This window comes from Dendrobates tinctorius, unplaced genomic scaffold (assembly GCF_039654945.1).
Source record: "Dendrobates tinctorius isolate UK_male_01 unplaced genomic scaffold, ASM3965494v1 ptg000129l, whole genome shotgun sequence".
In the NCBI taxonomy this organism is placed as follows: domain Eukaryota; kingdom Metazoa; phylum Chordata; class Amphibia; order Anura; family Dendrobatidae; genus Dendrobates; species Dendrobates tinctorius.
Genome location: NW_027361797.1, coordinates 50,836,796 through 50,855,389, shown reverse-complemented (window position 1 = coordinate 50,855,389; position 18,594 = coordinate 50,836,796). Strand labels below are relative to the sequence as shown.

At 43.8% G+C, this 18,594-nt stretch overlaps 1 protein-coding gene across 2 annotated transcripts in view; it reads right to left on the bottom strand.

Annotated features, from left to right (window-relative positions):
- LOC141047817 (cytochrome P450 2K1-like) overlaps positions 1 to 13,898 on the bottom strand; it is a 73,357-nt gene extending 59,459 nt beyond the window's left edge. For both annotated transcript variants that reach the window (XM_073543140.1, XM_073543142.1), the window contains exons 1-2: positions 13,676 to 13,898; positions 9,781 to 9,943 (exon numbers count right to left, since the gene is read on the bottom strand). In XM_073543140.1, the coding sequence (XP_073399241.1) occupies positions 9,781 to 9,943; positions 13,676 to 13,870 (358 nt within the window). In that variant the 5' untranslated portion in view covers positions 13,871 to 13,898. The remainder of the gene's footprint in view (positions 1 to 9,780; positions 9,944 to 13,675) is intronic.
- Positions 13,899 to 18,594: the final 4,696 nt, after the last annotated feature.

The window sequence follows — 18,594 nt, the reverse complement described above, 5'->3', positions numbered from 1 at the left end:
AGTGCCATTGCCCTGGACAGGTGGGTGGGCCGACTCTTGGGTGCCGGCACTGGCACAGAGTCCCTCATAGTGCAATCAAGTGTCTCTGATGGTGGGGGTGCACACCCGCCATCAGACACACCGGTGTACTATGAGGAGACCAGTGCCAGTACCGACACCCACGAGTGGGCCCCCCTTGCTTGGGCAGGGCCCCAGCATTTGCAATATTTACCTCTCCCTGCTCCTCCGCTGTGTAGTGTGGGCTGTCAAATTCTTCCCTGGGACTGCCACTACAAATTTGGTGAACTGATAGATGATGGTTAAGACGTAGCTATGCCCTGTCCTGCTGGCCGGGCTCTAGCTTCAGATGATCAATGACTTCCATTTCTTATGGACGTCGACTCACAGTGAGATGCAGTGGTGGTTTATCATCAGCTTTCACAGTTTTCCTACTCACAGACTTGTGACATTCCTGCCCACACTTTTAAATGTGCCCTCTCATGCCAATCCAATAGAATCGTCTACAGCCTGTGGCTTCTGTCTTTTGCACTCCAAAGTTGCCTGACAGATCATGATAGGCAGTGAGGACCATGTCTACATCTCTCCCTGTGATCAAAATTTGATGTAGATGAGTAACGGTGATGGGATCAACGGTACTGCGATACAGCAACCCTTTCTTCACAAAGAACTGTTTTTGCTGTCTCCACACGCAAAGTAATTGAGGGTCAGCATCGCCTCTGAGAATTCTCCCAGGAGTTTTTCCCGTGATTAGTAATTCCTAAATTTCTGCAATCACTCGACTTTATGTCTGTACTTTTATCCATCTAATTTCCTCTTGCGGAGAGTCTGGACTGTCTTACTGAGACAGAAATATATATGAACATTTAAAAATACCCCAACAGTGTATACTGGTGTATGCTTCAAAAACATTTCCTTTTTACTACTTTTTAGATTGTTGTCTAATCCACACTGAGGCTGTGAGTGTCTTTGTCGGACTCCGGAAATAAACATGGAGATTTTAAATGTTTAAACTATGCTATATATACCTGTTATCCGGTGATACTGTACCCTTTCTCAACTTTCTGCAATCTTTTTGAATCCATTCTGTGCATGAGACCTTCTGAGTCTGCCTCCTGATTACAGATGAGTGGTGTTTGAGTGGAACTGTTGGCCAAGTTCAAATTCTAGCTGTGCTGGGCGGTGTTAGATCCGTTCGTCGAACTTCAACACTTTGATTAAAATTCGGCTGTTCGAGTTTCCGTTCGAGAAAGTTTCGTTAAACAAAAGCGTATCTTTTTTTTTCAAATTAATAATGGTTTTCAATGATAATAGACAGTTTTAGGGCATAGTAGCGGTGTCTGGTAGCCAGCGGTGTAGTACACCTGTGAAGGAGCTACACCGTGTGTGTTTCTAATAATTTTTTACCGCATATTATCCTGAAAATCCTTTTGGGCCTAGTAACTGTGTCTGCTACTCAGAAGAGGAGCCCACCCGTGAACCGAGCTATGCCGCCTGTTTATGAAAGAACCAGTTTTTGACTGCTTTTACACCACTTAATACTTTGGGCCTAGTAACTGTGTATGCTACTCAGCAGAGTTGGCCACCCGTGAACCAAGCTATGCCGCCTGTTTATGTAAGAACTGTGTGCTACTCAGCAGAGGAGCCCAGCCGTTAAGCAAGCTACAGCACCTGTGGTTTGGACACTTAATTTTTTCACATTCTTTCTGGAATGCCGTTTAGGCCGAATTCCGGAATTACGGATGACCTGCACTTACTGGGAAATGCTTGTTCACGGGGAAAAATTGTAATCCCAGATCCCCATCACTAACGGGGTTCAGCGTGTTATCTGCACCTGTAAGCAATACACGCTGGTCCTTTCATTGTAGCACGCGTGCAGCCACGGACATGTAAGGGCATGACAGACCTGTTATTGGCCGATCTCGCGTGCCAGAGCCTCGTGTGTCCCTCTAGTAAGCTGGACACGGACCGCGGGGGCATGCCTGAGTCTCGTTCGTTAACGGAATTAAGCTTGCAATCTGTGCAGCTTTTTTGTGGATGGCATGGTTGAGGTTGCCCGTGTTGAGTCCAATTAAGCCGCAGGCTCCACTCCTGGTGGTGCCCTTCTGGACATTCCTTTAAGGTTCAGCTTTGCAACCATACTGCCTCCGGAAACCAAACACTTTTCCTGACAGTGACATTCTGGTCAAAGAGCGCGATGACATCACGTCTGTACGCCCTCTGCCTAAACAGTCCAAGTGCAGAGAGATGGAAGATGGGAACGACGAGGAGTCCAGACTAGTACAGGGATTCCCTAGCGAGGAGACTTATTTAATTGTTTTAAAGGTTGGGAGCAATTTTTGGGGAGCATGATACTCTGGAGAATGATATCTGGGGCCCACCATACACTGGAGCATTCCAAAGGTGGACATCAGTCACTGGAGCAGCATTTACAGGGTCCATTATACACTGGAGCATTAGAAATGGGGCCCATTATATATGGAGCATTATTTGGGCCCATAAGACACTGGAGCTTCATCCATGGTGAACAACATATACTGTAGCATTATGTGGAGCTCATCATATACTGTATGGAACATTATATGGGACCAATGATTCTGTATGGAGAAATATATGGGCCTCATTACTCTGTATGGCGCACTATGCGGTGGCCATAATACTGGATGGAGGAATATACTGTCTGTTTTTGGAGCTATTGGAGAATTTAAAATGGATATCAGTCATGTGATGTAAGAATTGAAGTATTTTTCATTGTACTGTACCGCTATTTCTCTGCCATATCAAAGAATCATGAATTGTGTCATGTGTTAAAGGAGCCCAGTGACACTCTTTGGCCCTGGGCCCACGAAAATCTGGAGCCAGTACTACACCCCCCCACAACTTTAGCCAAATAACCCCCAGTTTTCAGTGCCTAACTATTATTATAAAGTAAATTAAGGTTGACAAGCTTAAGGAATAAGAATTGATGTTTTTGGCATTAAAATGTGCACTGTATGTGTGTTTCCTGTCCTCCACTCCCTGCCGACTTTTCTTCCCCATTGACTTACATTGGGTTTCGTGCTTCAGTCGGCCTTCGACTTTTCACGATAATCGTCCGATTTCGTTCGCCCCGACTTTTGCGAAAGTAGGGTTTCGTTCGACCCGACTCGTCCCGAAGAAAGGCAAAGTCGCTCATCATTAGTGCTGTATATAAGTACAGTGACACACAGGACAAAAATGGAAAACCGGCCTAAACTGGCCAAACTTGGAGTACGCACAGATAAGAGCTGGCACGGAGATACCACACTGACAAATCTGTGGCCTGTATTTTTTGCTTTTTTTGGCTAAATAGTGCTGTATATAACTACAGTGACACACAAGACAAAAATGGAAAACCGGCCTAAACTGACCAAACTTGGAGCACGCACAGCTATGGGCCGGCACGGAGATACCACACTGACAAATCTGTGGTCTGTATTTTTTGCTTTTTTTGGCTAAATAGTGCTGTATATAACTACAGTGACACACAGGACAAAAATGGAAAACCGGCCTAAACTGACCAAATTTGGAGCACGCACAGATATGAGCTGGCACGAAGATACCACACTGACAAATCTGTGGCCTGTATTTTTTGCTTTTTTAGGCTACATATAACTAAAATGACAGACAGCAAAAAAAAAATTGAATCTTGAGCTAAAATGACTAAAATTTTTAGCAGACGGATGGATGAGGCGTGTCCCAGATATACCGCACTCTAAAATATGTGGCCTGTATGTATTTTTTGGGGGTTCGGCAAAATGGTGTCAAGAAATTGTGTAAGGCTGGTTTCACATTAGCGGTTTTTAGCGCAGCACATCGTGCGCGTCCATGCGCATGCGTCATGCGCACATATGTTTAACATGGGGGGCGCATGGTCTAGCGTTTGCACGCGTTCGTATGCGTTTTCGTGCGCATGCGTTTTTTCATCGTGTGCGCCTAGGCACGCCTGACGCAACCTGTTGCATTTTTGGGTCCGTCCAACAGCGTCAAAAAAATGCATGTGCACGCTTGCGCACGGAATGTGACAAAATAGCGCATGACAGTCTATGGGAACGCAGTTGTGCACATGGACATGCGCACGCCTGCGTTTAAAAATGCATGCGTTTTAAGAGTTAACATGGCTAGAAACTGGTTAAAATGCATGCACCTAAAAACCCAAACGCATGCAAAATGCATGATGCATTTTTTGCATGCATTTCTATTGCGCACGAAGCGCTGTGCTAAAATACGCTAATGTGAAAGTAGCCTAAGACACGCAAAAAAAATCTACTCTACCGTACCACATAAAAATTAAATATTTCTCTGCACACTCAAAAGTGATTTTTGGGACCCCTGTAAAATTGCAGGATTTTCACGCTGTGCTAGGAAAAGGATCTGACTGTATTGTGCACTGTCAAAAAGCAAATGGAGAAAAAAAAGGGCTCTGGATTACTTTGCAATAAAAACAGCTCTGTTAACCCTGGCCAAAAATTTTTTCCAAGCCAATTAGACCTGGGACTAGGTATATACGGTCAATATATCCTACAGGTTGCAGCAGCAGCACCAGCACACAGGAAGGGAATGGACCCTCTTGATGTATGCAATGATATGTACTGTATATACACACATACAGTGCCTGCACGACTTGCACTGATATGTATAGAGCCACATACTCTACCCTGCCTACCTAACACTGCAACCTATATATTCTGGAATTAGTCCTTAGAAGGACTGTTGGTTTAGGTGGATTTGAGTGGTTTATGATGATAGACACCACATTGAATAATAAATCCCCAAATCTGACCATATCTCGGCAGCCGCTCTCCCTACACTATCTAAATCCGGAGCTGAATGCGCCGAGCAGGGCAGCTTCCGGTCTCTTATACCCCTGATGATGCGGTGCGGCTAGCCAATCACTGCACGACCACAACAAAGATGGCTGCAGCATTGTAAGAGGCGGCCAGGACACGGAAGTGGCAGCCGAGGACACCGGGGCTCTGGTGTCCTGGCCTTCTTCCACAGAAAAACCATCAGCTTCTACTGGAGTACCCATTTGGGGTGCTGGCCCACGGACAGGGATTCCACTGTGGTGCGACCCAGCTCCTGCACACTTGTTTCCAGTGCTCAGGGTTGATATAACGGACACAGATACCAGTTCTGATGCCAAATCAACAATTTTACTTTTTTCTTCAACGGTCCCAGACACATCAGTTACATTACAGTTCATACAGCATTCCTCCTGCACTTTCCCTTTCTTGCTTTCTGTATCCTCACGTGCATTATGGAGTAGCGCACTTGGTGGTACCACAGCTTCACTACTGTAGGACCTCAAGGGTGACTCCTCCTCCCTGTGGTCAGTCAGCAGCAGGGGGGTGAGGCTTTCTTCTCTTCAGCCACTCCCACCAGAGGAGGGCCAGGGTGTAATGACAGGCAACTTTTGGCGCCAAGGGGGCTCGGAAAAACCCACGAAGGGTGAGGGCTATGTCATCTTCTTCTTCACTTGCGGCGCCATTTCCCACCAACTCCATGGCCGCCATCTTGGTTAACACAAAATCAGGTTGAAGTACAGTGTCAGTCCAATCCAGTATGTCAGTCACATCTGATGATACACAATTTTGCATTCTTTCTTACTTGTTAAACTTCAGTGGTACAACTTCCATCAACGATGGAAAATCAACGCCAAAAGAAAAAAAATTAACAATTTTACTTTTCTCTTCAACGGTCCCAGACACATCAGTTACATTACAGTCCACACAGCATTCCTCATGCACTTTACCTTTCTTGCTTTTTGTATCCTCACGCGCATCATGGGGTAGTAGCGCCCTTGGCGGTACTGCAGCTTCACTACTGTGAGACCTCAAGACATAGGGGATCCCGCTCATCTGTTTCGCCCCGGACTTGCCAGCTTCAGTCCTATTAAAGATCTGCTACATAGTAAATGTTCTGCGCCCTGCATTACTATTTGACCACGTTCTCCTTTCCGTTCCTGCTGCTGCCATAAACTGCAATTCTCCAGGTGCGCTGGTCTTATCCAGCACCTGTCTGACTTTGCCCATGCTTTTCTTCTTTAAACAATGCTGCATAGCTGCTATAGTGTCCTGGGCTCAAAGCCCTTGTGGACTTGTTGGAGGTGCTGGCCCCTCTGACTAGTTTTGACAGCCTCCACTTACTTAACCCATAGCAGCTCCTCCTACTATTAGCCCTTATGTGAACTATCTATCAACTATACCTAACAAGGCCCATTAGTGTACCCCAAATTAGTGGCCCACGACAGAACTATTGCTTACCCAGTCTATAGCACTATATACTAACATTGCCCTCCACTATTGAACTCGAAGGATGCACTGGCTTACCCTAATCTATACATTAACCCTCCGTCAGGAACAATGGATCTGACAGGCACAGCTCTTCTACTTTCATTTCTCCCTTCTCACCAGATTTTCAGGAAACCCCCTCCCTCTAGATAGTCTCCTGGCTCTAGCTGCTGTGTGAAACCTGATACCACAGTTGGTCTGCAGAGCTTCAGGAAGGAAGATATAGCTGTGCTGGCTTCTCAGGCTCATTGGTCCCGATCACATCACACTTTATAAGGTTGGTATGTAATGTTTTTAGTCATTACTATTGTTTATTTAGCTTGTTTTATGAATGGATAGAGAAAGGTTTGTGGATATTTCATATAAATGAGGCAGATTTTCTTACAAATGAAAGTGTACTTCTCAGGAGTTTTGAAATTTGTGTATATCAAAGTTATTACTTTTATGTTGAGTAAATGGGTTTGTTTTGCACCTGATAATATGTAGTCTCTTTTATTCCATCCCTATGAAGGTCTCTGATCACTTTTAGATCACTGAAATTGAGAAAATTAGATATTCTAGGCATTTTTCTAGCCTGCGCTTGACAGGCACATTGTTCCATTACGAGTTAGTGCGAATATTGTTCCTGACGGAGGGTTAATATCTGGCATACAATACAATATAATACAATATGGAAACACATAATGTGGCAGTACCAATGGGACAGGCGTTAATACACCGTAGTGTAGCAGTACAGAAGCATAATAATATCTGTACATCAATTTACAATATATTAATATTAGAGCTCCTTAAGGCTATGTGCCCACGTATGCAGAAAATTCCTGACTAAAAACCGGACTCCTTCCCAGGAAAAACACTTTTTTTTCGCGTTTTTTGCACGTTTTTAATGCGTTTTTTTCCGGAGCATCCACATTCTCATAGAATATATACATATAGTTGGAAATGCGTTTTTTTCAGCAAAATTAACAAACATGCTGCGTTTTTTTTTTCCGCAATGCGTTTATTTTGCGGAAAAAAGCACATCATGTGCACAAAAATTGCAGAATGCATCATAAGAATGAGATGCTTAATGTATGCGTTTTTAAGCATTTTTGCAGGGAAAAAACGCTTAAAAAATGTGAAAAAAAACGCTTACGTGGGCACACAGCCTAAAGGTGAGGTGGCATTAAATGGCATTAAAGGGCTATTCTTCTTCAATCCGCTACAGCGTTTGATTGCCTGGCAGACAATCCCTGCACCATTAATGGTGACTTACCACTGATGTTCTTTCTGATGGAATTGTTCACTTTTCACATCTTTTCCATCTGGCCCAGACCGACACAACTTCTTCCAGCTAGGACTCGGCTGCAGAGATTACAGGAAAAACACATTTCACTTCTCATATTCCAGCCCCATCACCATCTATCCCCAATCTGCACAAACTCCTCATTCTGCTGATACCGTAATACTGAGCTGCTGCTGCCGTATATGTCCCTATTGCTGCAACTGCTGTGTGGTACTGTGTTCCCTTTAAATTTTAAAGCAACCCTCTAGAATATTGTAATGACAAGTGCAAGTGCCCTAGAAAACAGTGCCCACATTTTATCCCCTAGAATATAATAATTCCCTCTGTGTGCCTCTCTGACAGTCACAGTAACCTGAGTTCCCCTGTAACAATAAGTGTCCACTTTACATTTAATAATGTCCAGAGTCTCCCCCTATATACAGCATGATGCTCTCTTATACACAGTGTAAAGCCCCCTCACTGTATACATACTGACCCCTTAGCATCCCCCAAACTGTTTGATGGCTCCAACACTGTAACATGGCCTCCTCACTGTAATCTCCACACTGTATGATGGCCCCCTAGATAGCTTCCATATAGTATAATACACCAGATAGTCCTCAATATAGTATAATGCATCCCGCATAGGCAGACTCTATAAAGTATAATGCAGATCCTCCATAGGCAAACTCTACAGCACAACCCCCCATAAGCAGACTGTAATGTAAGGCAGCACCCCCCCCATAGGCAGACTGTAATATAATGCAGCCCCATAAAAATAAATAAATAAATATATACTCACCTCTCTTCCTCCTGGTTCCTGCACTGCTCTGAGCTCCCGCTCATCTCCTGACAGCGGGCGCCGGGCAGTGACATCCTTGCGCCCGCTGTCAGTGACTGCATCAGACGCTGAGAGGGGGATGATGGGAGAAGGAGCACTCGCTCCTTCTCTCATCAATGTGGTCAGCTGTATCAGCTGAACTTGCAATGACAGGCGGGGACCCACTGCTGGCACCGGCCCACCCGCCTGCTCAGGGGCCCCATAGCAGCCGAGCAGCAGTGCAGGGAGATCAATTCTCCCTGTTCTGCCGCAGAATGTAACTATATGGACGCACTGTGCACGCCGATACAGTTACAGTAGTGTAGCTCCGGGCAGGCCCACTAAGAGTGCTGGGCCTGGGGCCATGGCCCACTCTGCCCCCCTGGTAGCTACGCTACTGAGACCGCAGCATGTCTATTTATCTTGCGGAGATGCTCAGTCTCCGCAAGATAAAGTCACCCGTACAATGTAATGGGACGCAGTGATTCCGCACGGTTCAACGAACACATGCGGAATCACCTGCGTTCAAAAGCCGGCAGCGATTTGGATGGAGTGGACATGTGCTGCGTCCAAAGCGCTGCCGGTTACTGACTTTGGGCACATACCCTTATACACGAGTATATGCGGTATTAATAAATTAATATACTGAATAGAAAATAGCCTTTAGTAATCTAAACTAATCTAATAGGTCACCGTTGTAGAACTTTTTATTCTCAGAATGCACAATATTATTGTCAGGATCCTAACAGCGCCGGCGTACAGCCTTCGCTGCGCAGGGACTCACCCGTACTATAGGGGCCTCGGGGACAGGAACATCTGGAAAGTACAGATGCACAGGACCTGAACGCTGAAGTTTTAGAAAGCAGGCACAGGACCTACGGTCATGTGACCGTAAGGGGGCGGGGCTTAGTGTCATGCTTACTGAGAAGGTAGAACACTCAGAGTCGGGCAAACCGGAGGTCATACACAGTACGGGCAAACAAGGTACAGGAGGGATGAGCAAACGGGAGGTCAGATGAAGCCAAAGGTCATACACAAGAGGGCGGTGCGGTACCAAAGGGATGAGCAGAGAGCAGTTGAGTCACAAGCAGAGAGTCATACACGAGAGGGCAGTGCAGTACAAGAGGGTCAGGCAGAACTCGTAACAGGGACAGAACCGGATCATAACCAAACAAGCAACAAGTAATCAGGCACAAGGCACACGTATACAAGAGGTCACTTAACTCAGCCGAGGGCAGGAGTATAACTGACACTGGACCTAGGTCCAGTGAGCATTAAATAGCCGCCCTCTGCCAGAGAGAGGCAAAAATAATTAACCCCCTGTCTGACCAGGACGGGCCAAAGCGAAACCCCGTCCTGGATCATGACAATTATAATTGAATAAATACCATGTCCTTTAGAAGCAATTTCGAAGATTGGAGCAATCGCCCGTTCTCCAAAATCGTCAGCTCTCGTAACAAGTGCTTCCTTTATAATCTTATATCCAGCAAGTATCACCATTTTCTTGGGTCCAAAATGTAAAGTAAATATTTCGCCATACTTCTCAGAAAGCTGTAAAATATATTTTTTTTAGTTATTTAAAACAATAATTTGATTCGTACTTCTCTAAAGACAAAAATTGTATTTTCAAACCACAATGTCACTCAAACAGAACTAATAAAGATAAACTTCTACCAAGACACAGTTGCTGTTGAGACCATGAAGCTGGAGGAATAAGCAAAAATCTTGACATACTCAAGGTATGTTGTCTTAACACTAAACTCAGAGAACAAGAAACCTAAACATCTGTTCGGAACAGCTGAAAAATGAATCCTGATGGGAGAGAATTGTAAATAGCTAGTGTGTGATCATAGAATCATAGAATCATAGAATCGTAGAGTTGGAAGGGACCTCCTGGGCAATCTGGTCCAACCCCCTGCTCAAAGCAGGATTCGCTATATCATCCCAGTCAGATGTCTGTCCAGCCTCTGTTTGAAGACTTCCATTGATGAATGGAAGCTTACTGGAGTGATGCCCTGACTTAAAGAAGGAACATGGACTTAGAAGCTCAGTGGTGACCTTGGGAGATGGAATGCATCAGTCTGCCTGCCTTGAAAGGGCCATAGCTCCTGAAACAATAAGAGAGGAGACATGGCCTGGATGCTAAGAAATAGTGTGGCTGGAGGTAAGCTGTGGCCTGAGCTGGAAGTTTTCTAAGCCCTGCCCCAACAGTGAGAAACTGTAGCCTTCACCAGGAGACCTGAACAAAGAAACCGTGTGGATCTCTAGGAGAATTTGCGCCCTGCATAGGTAAGATGGTGCAAGGCATGTTCTGAGAGCTGCTTAGAACCCTTCAGTAGATGGGCTATGATAGTTAGTGGTCTGATGTTTGAGAAAAAAGAATATTCCCATTACTCTGCAAAGTCTGACTAATAACCTAATACCACAGAGTATGGTGGAAGATGATGCCGACAGGGTATCAGATGAAAATAATATATGCAGAACACGTGAAAATAGATAAAAACACCTTTATTAAAATGTAAATGGGTGTACACTTAGAATAAATGAAATAAATAATAAAAAGGCATCCCAAATACATGCATAGTGTTGAATTATAGTAAACTTCAACAAGGGGTTAAATAAATACCCGTATCAAACAGGCTCAATACTAGACAGAAAAAATAGCTAAACACTTCTTAAAGCCCCCAAACAATAGTGTGTACAATGTGCAATAACACCAAATTGTGCAAAAAAGAAGACTACAATAATAGATAACAACAAATATATAATGACCACTGCTGTGCATACAAAGTGCAATAAAACAGAATAGTGCAATACAAAATGAATAATAAGAAAAATAGATGGATGATGTGCACAAATGAAGAACGACACTGCTGCGGTGCCACCAATTGTGGAAAAAAGGAAGTGGGAGCTGAGAGTGGGCAAAGAAATACCTAATGAGCCGATAATGAGTGCCTGGGAATGCCTGAGAACGCGCCCCGACGCGCGTTTCGGAATAGAGCTTCCTTCCTTCCACCCACCCCCTGACGAAGGAAGCTCTACTCCGAAACGCTCGTCGGGGCGCATTCTCAGGCATTCCCAGGCACTCATTATCGGCTCATTAGGTATTTCTTTGCCCACTCTCAGCTCCCACTTCCTTTTTTCCACAATTGGTGGCACCGCAGCAGTGTCGTTCTTCATTTGTGCACATCATCCATCTATTTTTCTTATTATTCATTTTGTATTGCACTATTCTGTTTTATTGCACTTTGTATGCACAGCAGTGGTCATTATATATTTGTTGTTATCTATTATTGTATTCTTCTTTTTTGCACAATTTGGTGTTATTGCACATTGTACACACTATTGTTTGGGGGCTTTAAGAAGTGTTTAGCTATTTTTTCTGTCTAGTATTGAGCCTGTTTGATACGGGTATTTATTTAACCCCTTGTTGAAGTTTACTATAATTCAACACTATGCATGTATTTGGGATGCCTTTTTAATATTTATTTCATTTATTCTAAGTGTACACCCATTTACATTTTAATAAAGGTGTTTTTATCTATTTTCACGTGTTCTGCATATATTATTTTCATCTGATACCCTGTCGGCATCATCTTCCACCATACTCTGTGGTATTAGGTTCTTTCACCGGATGGTCTGCCATCCATACTTCTAGAGGGGTTGTGGATCTTCTTGATTATTATTCTATCATTAAGCATTAGAATATTACCCTCATTGCTTTAAAAGTCTGACTAATCTAAAGATTTCCTCACCTCCAATAAAAGATAACCTTTATTTTTCACAATTAAAGGAAACCTGTCAGCTGTTTTGTCAGCTATAAGATGCGGACACTGCCTTTCAGGGCTTATCTACAGCATTCTACAATGCTGTAGATAAGCCCCCGATCCGACCTGAAAGATAAGAAAAATAACTTTTATTATACTCACCCGGGAGGGGGAGCGGTCCGATGCTGTCCAGTCCAATGGGTGTTGCAGGTCCGGTGCCTCCCATCTTCTTGCAACGTCGCCCTGCTGCTTGCCTCATGGCTCCCCGGCATCGCTCTCCTGTGCACGCTTACTTATCTTTCATTGCGCAGCAGGCGCTGGGTCTCTCTGACTTTTCCCGGCGCCTGCGCACTGCAGTACTTTGCTCTGCCCTCAACAGGACAGAGAAGTACGCCTGTGCAGGATCGCAGTGCCAAGGAGCTATGAATCAAACAGGAGGGCGGTATTGCAAGAAGATGGGAGGCACCAGAGCCAGACCTGCAACACCCATTGAACCGGACTGCAGCGGACCGCCCCACCCCCGGGTGAGTATAAAAAAACTTATTTTTCTTATCTTGCAGGTCAGATTGGAGGCTTATCTACAGCAGTATAGAATGCTGTAGATAAGCCCTGAAAGGCGATGGCCGCATCTTGTAGCAGCCAAAACAGCTGACCAGGTTCGCTTTAAATGTAAAAAATACCATTAAAGTTCCCAAGTTATCCAAATATTTAATGACCAAGTGGTTTTAATATCCAATATTGTGCCAAGTGCCAAGACTGAATAGGTCAAGCAAAGCCCTCTCAATAGCCCTATCTTCCCGTGGAGGTTGCCACCCAAGATACACAATGGAAAATTGGCACCCCGCTCACCATTGTCTAGCCCTAGGGAGCCCTGTGATATTACTCTGCAACCACCAAATTTTCTGCGTCATTTGCAAAGTACAACCACCAATATTAGCGCCTCAACCATGACATGTCGTTACAAGTTGTGGCTCTTGGAAATGTTATTGGAGTTACATTTGGTTATACATTAAATGCTATGGTATTTTCATTAATCCATTTTTTCTTCTTCTATTGTTTCATTAAAGGAACGAGGCACTAACTTAGTAAATTAACACAGTGAAAACCTTGATTGTAGAACATAATGGCATGTATCTCCAGCAACATGACAGGTCTACAGCTTTCAAGACGTTCTTGATTTGAACAATTCCTATTTTATTAGATGGTCCCTTGACAATGAGTTGAACACAAAGTGTCCAGATGCAGGAAACTCCAGTGATGATTAGCTATTATTTCAAGGAAATCTGAAAGTATTCCATTTCTCTGCCTCGCTACACAGAGGAAATGAAGAGTTACACAGCGCCAATTCACATAAATGGTTTGTGTATGATGCAGCAAAGGACAAGACCTCCAGACCTTTAATGCCCATCATGAATCCATTCATATCTGTCTCATTCGGCAACCACCTCCAATTCCTTTGCCCCCAGCTAAATACTGTTGAACACTCCTTGACTATACAATAAGTGCAGTATCCTACCTGCATCAGAGATTCATGGGGTCTATTCAGGTCCAGCAGGTGGAGATTTCCAATGACCGGCAGAGGCATAGGTCCAGGGGGCATCTTTGCTGCGCTCTTCTTAATTCCATTTATCCAATAGATGAATAGTGCAATGAAAATTGAAAAGTATACCAACACATCGGCTCTAGACAAGAAGTAGGCAATAAAAGCCATAACGAAGTACTGGTAAGAGTCTGTTCTGTTTGTGCTCCTGTCCTAATATTTATACACCTGAGCTTTTTTTCTACATGTGTTAATCTTTACTAGGGCACAAATAACCTTTAATAAACTGATTGGCCCTTTGCCATTTACCTTGGTCGGACAATATTGGCTTGTTTTTATATACATTGTATTATACATTTCATCCAAATGAATGTTGGCCAAGGTGTGTTATAGCGTGACATTGCATAGTAGGATAAAGGAATATGATTTGCAATTTTTTATCTTATCTGTTCTGCAGCTGTACCAGTGCCATGGTGTAAAGTTCACATACCAATGTTTGGATGAATCTATTTGCAGTTATAGAAGGATGAACTTTATATCTATTGTGCTCGAGTCTTTTGCATTAGATTTTGTGTATTAAAGTTTTAAAAAATTACCAATGTAATCAGCTAAACAGAACTTAGTGGGCAAGAGGATGAAAAGATTTTCCATTTTTGGACACATCTGACAATTACATCTATGGAAGCCTAGAAGTTGCAACTCCAAATTGTGGTCTACATTGAAGAAAGGGGACCTCATTGCAAAAATGGTGCCAGATTTTTTCACGTAGGACATGACTTTATAATAAGTCCAATATTAGTTAAGGTTGCTCCTCATCTACAATATTATCTGTATTGTCTTTTATTCAGGAGGACTGTAGGGGGGGAGCCTGGGATGATGAAGATGTCGTGGCAACAGGGGGTTGTTATGATGTTGTTTGTAGTCTTATATATTACTGTTTATATGTGTGATAAAAAGAGTTTTATTATATTCCTATAGCCGGTTTGTGTTTGGTTCTCATATAGCCTTTGCCAAACACTGTCCCTGGAAATGCCCAGTCCACAGAAACCACTGTCTCCTGTAACAGAATTAAAATAATAAACTACAATATTCCTTAATTATCTGCTGAGAAGATAAAAATCCATTAGGCCAGTGACAGGTCTAGCTCTGCTACATCTTGATGGCACACTGCATTGTTGCATGAAGCGACTTTTCACCCTGCTATCCAGCAGGTAGCACATAGTGATGAGCGAGCATACTCGGTAATGCAGGCCTTGCATTCAATGCATAGGCAAACAGTGTGGGAGTGCAAATTTTCTAATAATGGGAACTTTGGGTTCATGTGGCCATCCAGGACGTCTGATCCAAGTGTCATTGAGGTGCGTGTAAGTTTGTGGCAGGGCAGACTTTGCATTCACGTCATGGGCAAACTGTATGGGAGTAAAAAAAATAAGCATAATATGAACTTTGGTTTCATGTGGCCATACACTACGTCAGTTCAAAGGGTTATTGGGGTGCGTGTAACTTTGTGGCAAGGCAGGCCTTGCTTTAAATGCATAGGCAAACACTATGGGAAACCCATTTTCTTATAATGGGAACATTTTTTCTTGAATCCCTCCTGTACAAAAGTATCTCACGCAATCCTTATTGAAAAAATGACTGTATAGAAGTATGGAATGGACAAGGCAACTGTTAGGTGTATTCATAACTGGCTTAGCAATCGGACCCAAAGGGTGGTCGTAACTGGCTGCACATCCAGTTGGAAGAATGGTTTTTAACAGGGAAAAATGAAAAGTACTACATCTGGGCAATAAAAATGAAAAAAGCATATACAGAATGGGAGGAATAGGGCTAAGCAACAGCACATGTGAAAAAGACTTGGGTATACTAATAGATCACAGACAGAACATGAGCCAACAGTGTGATGCAGCAGCAAAAAAGGCAGATACAATTCTAGGATGTATTACCAGAAGCATACAGTCTAGATCACGTGAAGTCACTATTGCCCTCTACTCCTCTTTAGTCAGATCTCATCTGGAATACTGTGTTATTCTCATTTGCACAAGGAAAGACTAGAAGCAATGGGATGAAACTGAATGGGAGGAGACAGAACAGATATTAGAAAAATCTTCTTGACAGTTGGGGTGATCAATGAGTGGAACAAGCTGCCACAAGAGGTGGTGAGTTCTCCTTCAATAAAAGTCTTCAAACAGAGGCTGGACAGACATCTGTCTGGGATGATTTAGTGAATCCTGCTTTGAGCAGAGGGTTGGACCAGATGGCCCAGGAGGTCCCTTCCAACTCTACCATTCTATGATTCTATGATATTAGACTGTAGCGCACTACCAAAGGAATAAGCAAACACAGAGTCAGAAGCAAGTCAAATGGGTCAGTACTGGTCAGGAGCAGATATACCAAAGAGAAGAGATAAACAGCAGATCAGGGTCCAAGCTGAGTCAAATACCAGGGTGTTATGAGCTCATTTTCTGCTCCACCAGTTGAGAGTTCCCCTTCCGTTCTCCCTCTGGTGGTGACAGGAGGTAGTGAGGTTGGTTTAAGTGGTAGTAATCTGCCACCTGGTGAGGAAGATAGTGATTGGATCTCTGGAGGGTCAGACTGAATATAAGACAGCCGACGCCCTATCCTAGTGCTGGTGATTCAGTCTGTTTCTCAGGTCTAGGACTCAGCTCTGTTCCAGTCTTCTTAAGATAAATTTGATTTTTGCTAATGTTCACACTTGCTCTTGTTGGTCTTTTCAGTTTTTTGTGTGGTCAGCCAGCCCGGCTGGGCTGTGCTGAATTTCCACTCTTATTTGCCAAATTGCCTTTCTTTTGTCCCTTATTAGATTGGCCTCTTTTTGCTCTGTCTCAGAATATTTCAGAGTGCTGATATAGTGGGAGAAGTCTAGTGACTTCAGGATTAATTTTGCTATCAGTTGTGTTGGACATTTTGTAGGGGTTTTTGGCAGACTGCAGACAGTGTCTTTCCTTTCCTGTCCTTTCAAGTTAGTTTGGCCCCATCGTTTGCTCAGCCTATTTTCCTGCCTTTGTTTGTGTTTTCATCTTTTTTCACCGTCAATACATGTGTGGGGCTGTCTCTCCTTTGGGGTCTGCTCTGGGGCAGTTAGTTTTTCCTCTTTTCCTGCTTTAGGCTTATTTAGTTCTCCGGTTGTGACGAGGCGTCTAGGACCACCGTAGGAACGCTCCACGACTGCTGCTAGTTGCGTGTTAGGATCAGGGGTCTGCAGTCTGCATAGTTACCAACCTCTTAGGTTTTCTGAGACTTAGCTTGTATTGTTTTTTTTATTTCCTCCTCGGCTGCCCATTCATAACAGAATCACCAGCCATCCCGCAGATTTTAGGGTACTCAAAAGCAGGAAAAAAAAAGTGTCAGAATTTTTTTTCTATGCATTTTTTCCTCTTTTTCTCTGGGGCCGGAGGAGGATTTTTTTCCTTAATGGAGATTAAGCAATTGTCTGATCGTGTGGAGCAGCTCGCTGCTGAAGTGCAGGGAATTTCCACCTATCTCGCTCAATCACATGCTGTTGAACCCAAAATCCCCACTCTTGATGTGTTTTCTGGGGATCGGTCTAAATTTTTGAATTTTAAGAATAATTGTAAATTATTTCTTGCCTTGAATCCTAACTCATCGGGAAGCTCTGCGCAGCAGGTTAAAATTGTCATCTCCTTGCTGCGCGGCGATCCCCAGGATTGGGCGTTTTCTCTGACACCTGAAAATCCTATTCTGACTAATGTGGATGCATTTTTTCAGGCCTTGGGGTTGTTGTATGATGAACCTAATTCCGTTGATCAAGCTGAGAGAACTCTGTTGGCATTAAACCAGGGTCAGGATCCTGCAGAGTTATATTCCGAATGTGGGCGGTCCTTACTACATGGAATGATAGTGCATTCGCAGCCCTCTTTCGGAAAGGTTTTTCAGAGACCGTAAAAGATGTTATGGTGGGATTTCCTGTTCCCTCTGGTCTGGATGGCTCTATGGTATTAGCCATTCAAGTTGATCGGCGTTTACGTGAACGTAAAAATACACGGGAGGCGCTGCCACCTTTTGAACAAATGTCTGAACCTATGCAATGTGATGGGGTTTTGTCTAGGGCGCAACATCGGGAGTTTAGAAGGCGTAATAAGCTGTGTTTTTTCTGTGGAGACGCCTCTCATACTATTTCTGTCTGCCCTAAATGAGAGAAACGTTTTGCACACACATTTGCTGTGGGCAGTGTACAGCCTAAGTTTCTTTTGGCAATTACTCTGATCTGCTCCTTGTCCACATTTTCCACTAAGGCTTTTGTGGATTCAGGAGCAGATCTGAATCTGATGGATTTGGACTTTGCTAAATGTTGTGGTTTGTCCATGACGCCTCTGCAGACGCCTATTCCTTTGAGGGTTATTGATGCCACTCCGTTGGCGGAGAATAAACCTCAGTTTTGGACCCAGGTGATAATGCGAGTTGCCCCTGACCACCAGGAAAATTGTAAATTTTTGGTGCTGCATAATTTGCATGACACTATTGTTCTGGGGTTCCCCTGGTTGCAAACTCATAACCCAGTTTTGGATTGGAAATCTGTGTCTGTGGTGAGTTGGGGTTGTCAGTGTGTTCTTAGGGACGCTCCTGTTTTCTCCACCTCTCCTCAGTCTCATGATATTCCTGATTATCTGGCTGAATTCTCTGATGTATTTAGTGAGAGTAAGTCTGCGTCTTTGCCCTCTCATAGGAGTTATGACTGGGCAATTGAGTTGATGCCTGGGTGTAAATTTCCCAAGGGTCGGCTTTTTAACTTATCTGTACCCGAACATGATGCTATGCGATCCTATATTAAGGAGTCGTTGGAGAAGGGTCATATTAGACCATCCTCGTCACTTTAGGTGCTGGGTTTTTTTTGTGGCCAAGAAAGATGGTTC